Raw genomic sequence first — 12,827 nt, 5'->3', positions numbered from 1 at the left:
GCGAGCTGTGTCTGGGCCCTGGAGAGGACGTGATCGAAGCATGTGGGTGAGCGGGTGCAAGCTCTCACTCTGCACCAGGCACAGCTAGGTAAACAGCCTCATAGGCTTGCGGCTGGCGGGGGGGACAAACAGCAACCTCGCATCGCTGTGCACTCACAGACGTGGGGCTGAACCCGACCCCCTCAGGCCGAGTCAAGCACACTCCCACCCCCCACCACGCCAAGCTGTTCCCGAGTAACCACAGGGTACGGCCGTTCCTGATCGTCTCCAGCCCAAGAGCTGAGGAGCACAAGGAAGCCAAATGGGGGAGTGTGGAGACCCTACGCTCCACCAGCCAGCGGGGTCTGCCCCAGGGGCCCCAGCTGAAGCGGCTGCAGGACCCTAGGAAACGGCAGTGTGGGTCCCCCTCTAGCCCTGACCCAGGTTCTGAGGAAAAGACTATTCCAGGTGTGATTTTTCTTTCTTTGGAGTTAATTTCAGCTGCCAACAAGCAGACACCAGACATGGCCCCAAGTGCCTCCAATCTGGAGAAATGGAGACACATGTGTTAACACGGCAAGGGCTCTGGTCACTAGAATTGGAGGCCGGAAACAGGAAGAGGGAAGGCAGTGGAGGAAAAATATCCAGGGCTATCCTTTACAGAGCGTGCTCTACCCACCAGGAACTCAGCTAAGCATAAAACGTCCTTACGACGTTTACTCCTACAACACCACTAGGAGGAGGCATGCTGAATTTGAACAGTATCCCCCCAAACTCAGGTCCACCCAGAACCTCAGAATCTGACCTTAACTGAAAATAGGGTCTTTGTAGATGCAATTAGTTAAGATGAGGTCATAGGAGACTAGGGAGGGCCCAAATCCAACGACTGGAGTCTTGATTAGAAAAGGAAGGAGAGACCCAGAAGCAGCCATGGGGGGCTGGAGGCAGAAACTGAACTAAGCCAGTGACACCAAGGGTGACCAGCAACCAGCAGACGCCAGGAAGAAGCAGGGACAGCCCCATCCTCAGAGCCTCCAGAAGGAGCCAACCCTGCCGACCCTTCCGCTTCTGACTCCTCCTGACCTGGGACAGAGCACGTTTCTGTTGTGTGAAGCCACCCAGCGTCTGGTCCTTTTTCTGGTGGCCCTAGGAAGCTAACGCAGGAGAGGGCGCATGGTCATCTCTGTGTCACAGATGAGGGAATGACACCTGGGGGCTAAGTCACTGGTCCAAACTTACTCTGCTTCTAGGCGGCAGAGTCGGGATGGGAACCCCAGCCTAACGGACTCAGGGAAGGAGACATCATCACGGTGACCAAAACCAACAATGAATTACACATACACAGCATCGTCCTATGCCAGGAATTCTCAGTGCTTCAGAGGTATTCATTCATTCCATTCCCTAAACCGACGAACTTGTCACTGGGATTATCGCTACTTTACAGACGAGGAAGCAGAGACACCCAAAAGGCTAATGAACTTATCTAACGACAAGGAACTAGTAAGAGGCAAGGCAAAACAAGCAGCCAAAGAGAAAGGAGCTAGGGCTGGCGTTTCAGCTGATGGAGCAAGAAAGCCAGCACCCTCGGGGAAACGGGAGGCTAGGCTGGCCTTACCATCCGTCCAGGCCTCGTGGATGGAGGCCTTCTGCCGGAACTTCTCTGCCAGGTGGTCGAGCCGCTCCAGCCTCCGGATCTCGTTCAGCAGCCACTCCTCGTAGCCCTTCTCCGCCTGCTCTAGGCAGCCCCAGGCATTGTTGATGTCCTGTAGTGATGGGAGGCACAGGGTCAGCCCCTCCTGAGACCCCCACAGCCGCCCCACGCCTTCTAGAAGAAGCCCCTTCCCCGTCTCAGCCACACCCACCCAGCCCCACACTGGCATTTCCTGGGCTCCTGGGCACCAGGCCTCCTGAGCAGGAAGTGAGGCCCAAGTCCACGTGGGCCCCCCAGCTAGAGGGGTTTGCATGTGCAGCCCTGTGGGGAAAGAGCCTAAGGCCCTCTGTGGCCCAGGATGCTGACCGATCACAGAGGATGTAGGGCCAACCAGGGGGAAAGAACAATAATGGAACAAGGCAAGCAGGCATGGGAGCCTCCCAGGCGCCCCCATCTCTGGATCTGCTCATGGGCTCTGGGCAGCAGCCTGAACCCGGCAGGGACCCCGGTCTGGGCAAGCTGGCCAAGCATCTGAGAACAGTGACAGCTGCTGAGCACAAACCACAGCCCTTCAAACAGGGAGCCACCCACAGGGTCGCTCCTACGATTGGCATAGGGTGTCCGCTGGGCCGATAGGGGCTGAACTGGCCTGCATGCCACCTGCGTGCCCAGAGGACAGGCTGCAACCACCCGGAGAAGGGGGCACTTCTAACCCACGCAGAGCACCCTCCAGTTAGCAGGGGCTCTAGCCACCTAAAAGCTGCTGTTTCAGCCTGAAATCTGTAAAAAAGACTGCAATTTCCAAAGCGTAGAAACAATGGCCGGGGCCTCTTTCCTCTCCTCCAGTGTCCCCTGGGATCCTGCCTCCTTCCAACTTGATTTGCCTGCTTCGGTCGTCCCCTGCCCTTCCCGCCTTATACGCGCACGACTTCTCGTGACTTCTCATCTTAAAGGGCAAAAGCTCTATCTTGGCGAATTTTTAAATTTTCTTTTGCACGTTTCTCTGGCTCATAACATTTCCTCCCAAGTCTGAGGATAGGGTCAGTGGGAAGCAGAAATAACGTTAAGTAACCTAAATGAAGAGAATTTAACAACTCGGGAAGCCATTCACAATATAATTTTTAGTTTTTTTAAAAAGCAGCTTATTAAATAAAACATGCTTTAGGATTTCCTTAAAAATTATTTTTACGTAGACTAAGAGAATCTTTTCCAAAAAACTTTTTTTCTTCTTAAGTAGGCTCCAGGCCCAGCGTGGAGCCCAACGCAGGGTTTGAACTTACGACCCTGAGATCCAGACCGGAGCTGAGATCAACAGTTGGATACCCAACCAACTGAGCCCCCCAGCGCCCCTAAAAAACACCTTTTAAGCTGATATTGGGTAATTCAGATTATGAGTACTTTCGGTTTTCTGCATTTTGCCTATTCGTATCATTGAAATATCCTACCAAAAAAAAAAATAAGTCCATTACATTTTTTGTATGGTAATACATTTTTTTTAAGTACTTAATAGGTAATACTTTTTTTTTTTTTAAGTGCTTAAAAAAGATTCCACAGCAGTAAAAAATTATCCTAACTGCTACCGAATCATGCCCTGTTTGGTTCAGTATGTCAAGAGGCATTTTGTTCGCAAGGATGATTTTCCAGGCCTCGTGGATCGAGGGGAGAAGGGGGTGCTGGGAGGTCCAGGTGCATATTCTGGGGTCTGGCAGGGCGAGTCTGGCCTGGGACAGTGGGAGGGGTGGGCTCGAGCCTGGGGGGGGGGGTGCAGGCGGGGGAGGACATGTCCTGCCCCGAGCAGGAGCAGAGCGGGGAGGCAGGCAGTCAGGCGGGGCCCACGCTCCCTGGCACTCACCGAGACCATCCTGCCCTCGGAGGGCATGAAGGCGGGCCGGTTGCTGAGGCGCAGCTTGGTCTGCAGCGTGTTGAAGTTGATCTCCAGCTGGCACTTCTCCTGCACCTTGGGCGGCTTGTGCAGGCGCCGGTAGTCCCGGAAGTCCTCCAGCTTCTGCTGCATGGCGTGCATGGTGTTCTCCGGCGCCCGGTTCTCCAGCCACGGGATGGTGCGGCGGATCCACTCCAACAGCTGGAGGGGGGAAGGGGCGAGGCTGCTGGGAGCAGGGCGAGGGCTGCTTCCCTCTCCTCCTGAGGGGCCTTTTGGCCCTTCCCACACTGGGGGAGCCGGTGGAGGGCCCTCCTGACAGCACACTGTGTCCCCAACTCCCACTCCCCGGCCATGAGGCCAGGTTCTGGGGTGTTTCTTCATGCAGCCTGGCCACCAGCCTCCTCTCCACCAGGGGAGGAGGGTAACTCCACCTCCCTGCCCTGCCAGACCTGGTGGGAAGTCAGCTCAGCTAGGAGCAGACCCGCCCTCTGGTTCTAGCTCGACCACCCGGCTGGGCCTCCGTGTCCTCATCCCTACCAAGGAGGGGGTTCACGGTTGTTTCCTGAGGCCCCATCACCTGGCCATCTAGAATTCTAGAAGCAGGATCTCAGATTCTAAAGGGAAGACGCCAGCTTCAGGGACACAGGCAGAGAAGAGCCTGGATGAGGTGATGATGGAAGAGAAGGTGGAGGGGGAGTGCTGGTGGTCACAGCAAATAGCATGAGCGCCTGCAAGGTGCCAGCCTGGCCCCCAAACGAACTCACTGGCATAATGATGGGAACCCCATGGAGTTAGGTGCTGTGATTCTTCCCCAGGTTGCAGAGGGGTGACCGAGGCACCGTGAGGTTATGTGACCTGCCAAGGTGAGCAAGCTGGACTAAGCCTGGCACCTGGGTTCTTATTATGCTGGATGGCAGATCCACCAAGAGGCCAGGCTAAGTGGTTCAGAAGGCTGAGTTCTTTTAAGGAAGAAGTACAGCCTTCACCCAAATATAGTCAAAGGCAGAACAGCAGACCCAGCGCTGTCTCCTCCTGTCCCCTGAGTGGGCCCAGCTGCTACGCTAGCTTGAGCCAACGCTGGTCCATCTCCAGTTCACATCCTCTCAGAACCAGGTGTCCTCCTTTTCTAGGCCAAGCCACTCACAGAACAACAGTATACCAGGCTAGAAAGGCCCCTGAGATCTCTTGGCTTAGCTCTCACTTGACAAGTGAAAAAAACCAAGACCCAGAGAGGTGCAGAGTTTGCCAGGCTTACTGTTTGTTGGTGAGAGAAAAAGCTGGGGACTTGGCTCTCTGGAGCCTGGATATCGGGCCCGCCTCTGCCTTCTGGGAGAACGGGAGAAGAGCTGAAGCTTCCCTAGATCTGCTGTGCTGGGACTAAGGACGACACCCAGCCTCAGACTGCACCCCAGGGATGGGTTTGGAGGTACAGGTTCTGGGGGCTCCGTCTTCCCCCAGGGTGGGGTAGCAGAGCCTTGCTCGAGTGAGGCCAGGAGAACCCAGGAGGTACCCACATCGCTGGCCAGCTTCTCATAGTCTTCCATGAGCTGCTCATTCTCCTGGTTGACGGCCAACACCTTGCAGATGCGATTGGCTGCTGTCTCCGCCTGGCAAGAAGAAAGGGGGCGGGAGGGGGTGGTCACAGTCAGCCCTGGGTAGCAGGAGCTCCCACCCCTGCAGCTCCCAAGGCTTCGAATCCACTTTCTCCTCGCCAGCCTCTGCCAGCCCATGCTGGGTCCCACAGATCAAGTGAGCCCAAAGAGAGATCTTGCAGCTGAACCAGGGGCCCCTGGAGAAGGATCTGAGTTTGAGGCCTACCATGCACGTTGGGAAGACACCAATGTGATGACTGAGACAATCAAAATGTTCGGCTCAGGCAAAGGTGTGAGAAAATTCACACCCAGTCTAGAATCCCAAGTGGAGCCCCTGGGATTCCCAAGGCTCAATTCAAACTGGGAGTCTGGAATAAGGTGCCGACTGAGAAGCAGCAGGGCCTCTCGAGGTCCCTACAGAATCTGCTCCCGGCCCAAGGAACATCAGAGAAGACGTGGAGACCCTCTACGGTGTGAAGGGCAAACTTAAGGATCAACCCAGCACGGGCAGAATGTCCAGGAAGCTGGGCACCGGCGCCTGGGGGAAAGCTAAGTGCGGGTCTTGGCGCTGAGTGACTGCTGGGCTAGCAGACGCCCGACACGGGTCCTGGCGACAAGAGGAATGAGGGCACTGACTGGAAATCAGAGGCAAAGGCCCAGAAACTCCAAGAGACACTGCCTTCTTGGGCCATGGAGGGCACTGTGGACCCAACGCCAGCAAGGGCCACACGGCCACAGCACCAGGCACTCGGTGATTTTTAAATCCATCTTTTTGCACCATGACCCAACTCCAAGGGGAGGGGAACTAAGGAGGGGAACTAAGGTCCTAAGGAGGGGAACTCAAGCCTTTTTGGGGTCCCGGGATAGAAACACAGCCTAGGGGTGGGAGCAGATAATGCTGTTGAAAAGACAGATATGCATTCTGGGGCCCTAGAGAAGGGTGACCCTGCCGATGGCAAGGGTTTAAGGGATAGAAAGATGACATCTCAAAACTGGTTGACGAACTAGACAAAATGAGTTTTTATTGCAGCAAGATACACTGAGGCTAGGCATAAGAAGAACTGTCTGAGAATGAGGGTGCTTTGAACTGAAAAGAAATAATTAAGATGCAAATGTTTTTTCTTTGCAGAACTTTTCAAATAGGACACACGCCCACCGAATCGTGTGCGTGGGAGGGCCTGCTGGGATGTGTGTGTGTGAGGGCGCAGAAGGAGATCAGCATAAAGGTCCTTTCAAGCTCAAAGTCAAGAGACTGCACCCTCCAGGGTGAGGTGTCAGAGCAAGGAGGCCTCCACCAGGTCCGACTGTGGAAAGGGCCAGAGGGCCTCCGAGATGGGATTGGTGCTTGAGTCCCAGGTCTCAAGACACTGAGGCAAGGAGACACATCCTTGGACCCTCCCCCTCTGCCCTCCAGCCTAACTGCCCTGGAGATGCCGTGGCCACGTCTCACCTGGAACTCCTGATTGATCAACCTTCCTCTTAAGAACCAACAGGTAACCACAGGGAACCCCCAAGAGGTGACAAGGAGGGAAATTCCTTCCCTGTGGGGCCCTGGAAAGGGCAAGGTCATAGGAAATGGGCCGATGTGCCAAGGACGGCTGGGGAGGGGGACCGGGAGGAGGGCAGCAGTCTCCGTACTGACATAGGTAAGCTATGTCCAGCACGCTGACCGAGGGGGTAAGAATCCGAGATTCTGCAGTGCCTCACGGGCAAACCAGCAGCTACCACTGTGAGGTTTCCCAGATAAAGCTCTCCTTGGCCTTGTTACCCCCCACTTCATCTTGAAATCCTGGACTCAGGGGTCCTAAGTTTTTTTTTTTTTTTTTTTTTTTAAAGATTTTATTTATTTATGTGACAGAGAGACAGCCAGCTAGAGAGGGAACACAGCAGGGGAGTGGGAGAGGAAGAAGCAGGCTCCCAGCGGAGGAGCCTGATGTGGGGCTCGATCCCGGAACGCAGGGATCACGCCCTGAGCCAAAGGCAGACGCTTAACGACTGCGCTACCCAGGCGCCCCTCAGGGGTCCTAAGCTTTGACTTGTGTGTCCATCTGTCAAACCAGCAGACTGAATGAGGCCTGTGTTCGTGGGATTTTAGGAGACAGATCCTGGGGGCCTCCCTCGGGCCCCGCCGCCCCCCGGAGCCTGCTGCCTGTTCAGGGTCAACGGAGGCTCCTTTCGGATGAAGTCCGGAGGAGCTCCCCAGTGGGCCTCCTGGGCACCTTTCACAAAGACCTGCCTCTTTCCCAGGCCCGCAACTCGGCCTGCCCAGGCCCAGGTGGCCTCACCCAGAGAGACTGAGAAAACCGGTCATTATCACCAGGAAATCTGCCTTCGGAAAGAGAGCGCAGACATCGCGGAAGAAGAGGACTTTCTTTAGAAATGGCAATGGCCCGTCTGCAAACTCCGCGGGGGCGCCTCCGCCCTCGAGGGACAGACCCGCTCCCACGGTTCCCTTTAGCAAAGAAGCAGGTTCCCAGAATCCAGATTTGGTTTTAGAGAAAAAAAAAAAAAAAAAAAAAGGACAGGTAGCAAGTTCAAGACCTTGACCCGTTTCTTTCGCTCACTGCGAACCCCGCCCCCCCCCCCAAGCCTACGAGATGACACTTGCTCCTACGCTGGTCCCTTTGCAAAGAAGTTTCAGTCATCCACCACCCCTAGTCCGGGAGGCCACAGAGGCCACACAGGGAAGTAAGGCGTGTGGGACAGAATCGCTGCGGTGGGAAGCGAGTGAGACCCCTGAGGCTGGGACCAAGGCCTAGCCTCGTTGTCCCACTTTCTAGTTTTCTAGAAACTGTTTCTCCCGTGGCTACAAGAACTCCATCACTATGGGGGACTTAGGAGAGAGGTACTCAGCACCACCAAGTCATAAAGACTGCTCAAAGGAGAGATTTGCTCTAGCGGAGGAAAGATTCATTCCCTGAAAGAAACAGAAACTGAAGCGCCATCAGAACACCAACCCTGGGAGAGTCCTGGCCTCGGGCTCTTCCCGCAAGAGGAGATGGGCTGCTTTGGAACCCAAGAAGCCAAACCAGATCGCCCAGGCCTTTCTGATGTTGACAGAATTTGCATGAGATAAGGAACATCAGCACAAATATCTTCAACGGGCTGAGAAAATATTTTATTACACTGGGCAAAAGGATTACTTCTAAATGCCAAAGGAAGACTTTTATCAATTTGTGTTTACCTTCCCTTGGTTTATTCTTTCATGCCTTACTCTAAGTTGTATTATTATACAGCTTTACAAGGAACAATCTGTTTGGTTTCGTATTAGAGTTATTTTTTGTAAGTCAGGGCCTATTATTCCCGGAGTACTGACAACTTCGCTACCCCACACGAAGCTTAGCTATCCCGAGCCAGACGGCCGCTCTAAAAAGCAACATTGAATTCGCTGGTCCAGGTAGTTAATTAAGGTGACAAATGTAGCCAAATGACGCACAATGGCTCTGCCACCCACAATCTACAGGGATTCATGTGAATGCTACCAAAATGTCATCTGTGACCTTTGTAGTCAAAAATTTCCCAAATCTACCTAGAATGGCCCATTTCCTTCCTTCCACAGCTCAGCCCTTCCCCGTGTCTAAATCAGCACCCAGGCCCGGTGTCCCCACCAGTGGGGCCCTCAGGTAAAGGGGCTCAGGACACTCCCCAGTGCCATCTCCGGCTTCCCCTGGGTGCCTCGCTCTGCGCAGTGGGAGAGACCTGGCCACCAGGGCTAACTCGCCCTCCCCTCGCAGGCTACACTATCACACCTCCAACTGTCACACACGCTGTGACTGCCTTCCCCACCCTTGCCACATCTTCACTTGAGGACCCCTACTCAACCTCGAAGGCCCCCAAGCTCAAGGGCCTCCTGTTCAAGAAAGCACTGTGTTGTGCAGCCCTGCAGCCCTCCGGCCTGCCTCTCCCCTGCTCAAGTCTGTAGCAGAGTGGCCACTGATCAGTCCACAGCCACTGTTGGCTTCTAGGTGTAGGGCTCCCCCAGATGGACCGTGAATCCCTTGGGGGCAGGAGTGGTGTTTCTCTCCTGTAGGAGATTCATAATGTGAAAAAAAGCAACCGACAGGCCAAACGGATAGATGCAAACATCACCATCTACTCCTGAAAGCATCCAGAAACACCTACAGCAGAGCTAGTCTGTGCCTTAGCGGGTTATTTCTCACAATCATGCCCAATAGACCATCAACTTTAAGGCACAAACTACATAAACAAAACCTGTTGCGTTCTGTTGATTCTCAATCGACACGGGGGAAGGGAAGGGGAAAAGAAAACTGAGAAAGAATCAGAACCCAAACCAACATGGCAAGCAGAAGCTGGCCCTCGTCCAACAGGGAAAACCAGTGATGTGCACTTGCGCACCGTACGCTTGTGTGGGCACGCGGACTGCTCGACACACGCGTGCGCACATGCACGGGTCACGTGCTGCCTTTCTAGTTCCTCCATCCAAGGCTTGACAAGAGAAAGACAGTGGAGGGGATGGAGAGCACTGGGCATGGGTTTCGGGATATGTCCCCCCACTGGCACGAGACACGGAGACAGTCAAGACAAGAAGAGTGTGTGGGTCTGAAAGAATCCTCCTTCTTCCATAGGAGAGGGCAAAGCTTCCCCTTCCCCTGGCCCGCTTGGCTCTAAGCAGTTGTCTGAATCCTAAGAAGTGGTTAGGGACAACTCTGGGAGGGGCTCCCGACCCAGGACATGAGGGGCACACCACCCTTACCTCACCCTGGCCCTACACTGGTGACCTTGTCCTTGAATGTGGACAAAAGGAGCATGAAATGGTTGCAACAAGGATGAGAGGGAGGCAGGAGGGCATGGGGGGAGGTGGCAGGAGGTCTGGGAGGGGGAGAAGCAGGCCGCTACATGCACACGCACATACGCACGTGCACACGCACACTCTTGCACGCACCTGTCCAAGCATTATCATCAGCCAGGACACAGGGAAGGCCAGTGGCAGCAGGCATGAAGCCCAGGAGAGAACCCCTGGAGGAGCAGGGGAGAGAGGGGAAGAGCTGGAAAGAGGAAAATCCCACAGCAGAGCGCCCTCTAGCTATGGACACAGGCAAGCGGGGAGGGGGAGGGGGAGGGGGAGGGCGGGCCTCTGCGGTTATTAGGGCTGGGGGCCCACCCAGGAAGTAGACAGATGCTGCTCACACGCTGGCTGAAAGGTTGGGGACTCAGAGGGGCCAGAAAATCTTGGCAAGAGAGCAGTAGCGGAGGTGGGACAGAGAGAAACAGGAAGCAAGAGGCAGACCAGAGAAGAGGCTGGAAGGGGCTGGGGATCCTGGGAGGGCCAGGACACCTGTGAGGAAGCCTCCACACGGGACAGCTCTCCTGTCTCCGTGCCAAGGAGGCAAGGCCTGGAAGGCAGGCGAGGAGGGTTCTGGGTGCCTATGCAGCCAGGGAACAGGGCTGCTGCTAGCCCATATGGTGCTTCTGTGGGATGGGTTAAAGCCGCCTCTTCCCAAGGCGCTTCTAGTGGAAAGCTATCACACTGATATGTTCGAGCCCGTTCTTCCTGCCAGCTGCAGGACTGCTTCAGTAACAACTATTCAGATCCCCATGGTCCACGGGGCACCCACGGCACCCCTGGGGAGTGTGCAGCCTGCACCACGCCCATGGCAGGCCTGGCTGGGAAGGGCGCTGAGCCTCCAGCCTGGATACCAGAGAGAAGGCAGGAAGATTTCTCCCTGCCCTGTCTGCTGGGTGATTTGCGGGGATGGTCTTGCCTAAGTGGGAAGGAGAGAAAACGAAGGGGTCCTGAGTGTTTCAGGGAACGGTCAGGAAGCGCAGCCAGGAGCTGTACCACTTCAGGAAAGGGCTCCTGACTCAGGGTCCAGGGAAGGCACTGAAACCACAAGCTTCCTTCCCATCTGTGGCCTCCACTAAGCCCAGGGTGTACGGACAGAGACACGGGGGCCAGCCTGAGGCTGGGGCTCTCTGGTGCCTTCAGGTATCCTGGCCAAGGTTCAGAGAGCACAAGAGGCAGGGGCCTCCGCTAGTCCCTCCCGTCACTGCAGGGGCTGCGCCCCACGGGACTGTTGCTGGAGCATCCCGGGAGGACGGAAGAGCTGGGCGGAGGGCGGCAGGGAGAGCGGGCGAGGCCGAGGGAGAGCTCACCTTCTGCGCACCCAGGAAGGCGTGGCAGTGACCTGACACACTAGGTCACATGGCCTTCCCATCCGGCCTTAGCGAGCCTACACATCTGCACAGAGAAGGAGAAGAGGTTGAGAGGAGAGAGGAGGGCGGCAGCGGCACAGAGCAAACCCAAACAGCGTGGTGGACAGAGAGAACACAGGACAGTCGCAGAGACAGCGAGTGAGGGAACGGGCAGAGACAGGAGCAATGAGATGGTGGGAGGAGAAGGGGGCAGGGAGGGGAGAGAGCACAGGCTGAGACAGGGAAGGGGGAGAGAGAGCAGAGGGGAAGGCTGGGCAGAGGTGGGGGGAGCACCCCCATCATGCACGTGGAGATAGGTCACTCAGACTCCATGCGGACGGTGGGAAATTTGCCTGAGCACATCCACGTGATGGGATAGGTGCACAGCCCGAAACCATGAAGGCCCAGCCTGTGGTCTGTGGTTGTGTTGACCTGCATATTGTGTTTCCAGGGTCCTGCCTGTGAGAGGGGTCTAGAAGAGGGGCTTCTGCCGCCTGAGCTAAGCCTAGTAAAAAAAAAATCTTCCAATCTTCAAATCGGCAGTGTGAATGGTGCTCTTTAGGCGTGGTACCCTTGTGCAGTGTGGAACCTGCACAACTGGACTTTAAACTCAGGCCTCCCTGAGCAAAACTGAGCCAGGGCATTTGAAGGGGCTCACAGACGCCTACCTCCTCCCTCCCCACCCACCCCCCCACTACTCCAAGGGGTTGTGCTTATGTCTGCGAATACAGAGTGCAGAGTGATCCCACATGTGGGTCCCAGGCAGGATATAGAAGGATATAAAAGGCACCAGGACCCAAAAAAGCTATGGACAGATCTGCTAAATCATGCCCGTGAATGGGAAAAAGGTGGGGGCTTCATGACAGCTTTGTAAGACAGGTCAGTGAAGACAGGCAATACCCCCCGGGGAGCCTCATGGCTCTGTGAAAGCCCACAGTTCCAACAGAGGTGGGCACGGAGGGGCTGCTGGCCACTGCGCCTTCCAGGCGTCCAGAACCCCCAGCCTGATCTCACACATGCAGCTCTTCCTGCTTAAGCCAGCCTTCCGGGTCCCAGAAGGCGAGCTCTAGCCCAGTCTTCTCAGACTGTGGAGGAAGAGGAGAGGAGGGGCGGAGATGCAGGGCAGGAGAGAGCCGAGCAAGAGCAGCACGCCACGTTGGCACTGGGAGCTAACTCTACCAAAGAGACAGACCATCCGGACCCCGCTGCCAGGGAGAGGTGGGTAGGGTGGGGGGGCGCATGGTTTGGGGCCCAGCATGAGGTGTGCTGCGCGAGGATGGAGCAGGGGGCCCCAGGTACCTTCTGGGCTCCAGAGAAGGCATGGTAGAAACTGGACACGTAAGTCATGATGGCTTTCTCATCCGGCCGGGCGGTTCCGACGATGTCTGTCAAGAAAAATCTGGAGTTAAAAGCCAGCTGGCGAACACATGATGCACTTCCTGATGTGATGCGGAAGGAAGCTTACAGAAACTCTAAGTCTCCTTGCCCAAGTGCCAAGCCTGAATCCTACCTGCTTCTGGCATCAACCTCCACTTCCAGGAATAGGAGAGGTAGAGGGAGCAGAGAAACC

General features: G+C 55.7%; 1 protein-coding gene across 3 annotated transcripts in view; it reads right to left on the bottom strand.

Annotated features, from left to right (window-relative positions):
• The window catches only part of ACTN1 (actinin alpha 1), a 92,773-nt gene that overhangs the window by 11,201 nt on the left and 68,745 nt on the right, over nt 1-12,827 (bottom strand). For all 3 annotated transcript variants that reach the window (XM_026519668.4, XM_026519670.4, XM_026519667.4), the window contains exons 8-11: nt 12,557-12,642; nt 5,027-5,119; nt 3,483-3,713; nt 1,595-1,742 (exon numbers count right to left, since the gene is read on the bottom strand). In XM_026519668.4, coding sequence (XP_026375453.1) covers nt 1,595-1,742; nt 3,483-3,713; nt 5,027-5,119; nt 12,557-12,642 — 558 coding nt within the window. The remainder of the gene's footprint in view (nt 1-1,594; nt 1,743-3,482; nt 3,714-5,026; nt 5,120-12,556; nt 12,643-12,827) is intronic.

This window comes from Ursus arctos, unplaced genomic scaffold (assembly GCF_023065955.2).
Source record: "Ursus arctos isolate Adak ecotype North America unplaced genomic scaffold, UrsArc2.0 scaffold_25, whole genome shotgun sequence".
In the NCBI taxonomy this organism is placed as follows: Eukaryota; Metazoa; Chordata; class Mammalia; order Carnivora; family Ursidae; genus Ursus; species Ursus arctos.
This window is presented reverse-complemented; position numbering and strand designations above follow the sequence as displayed.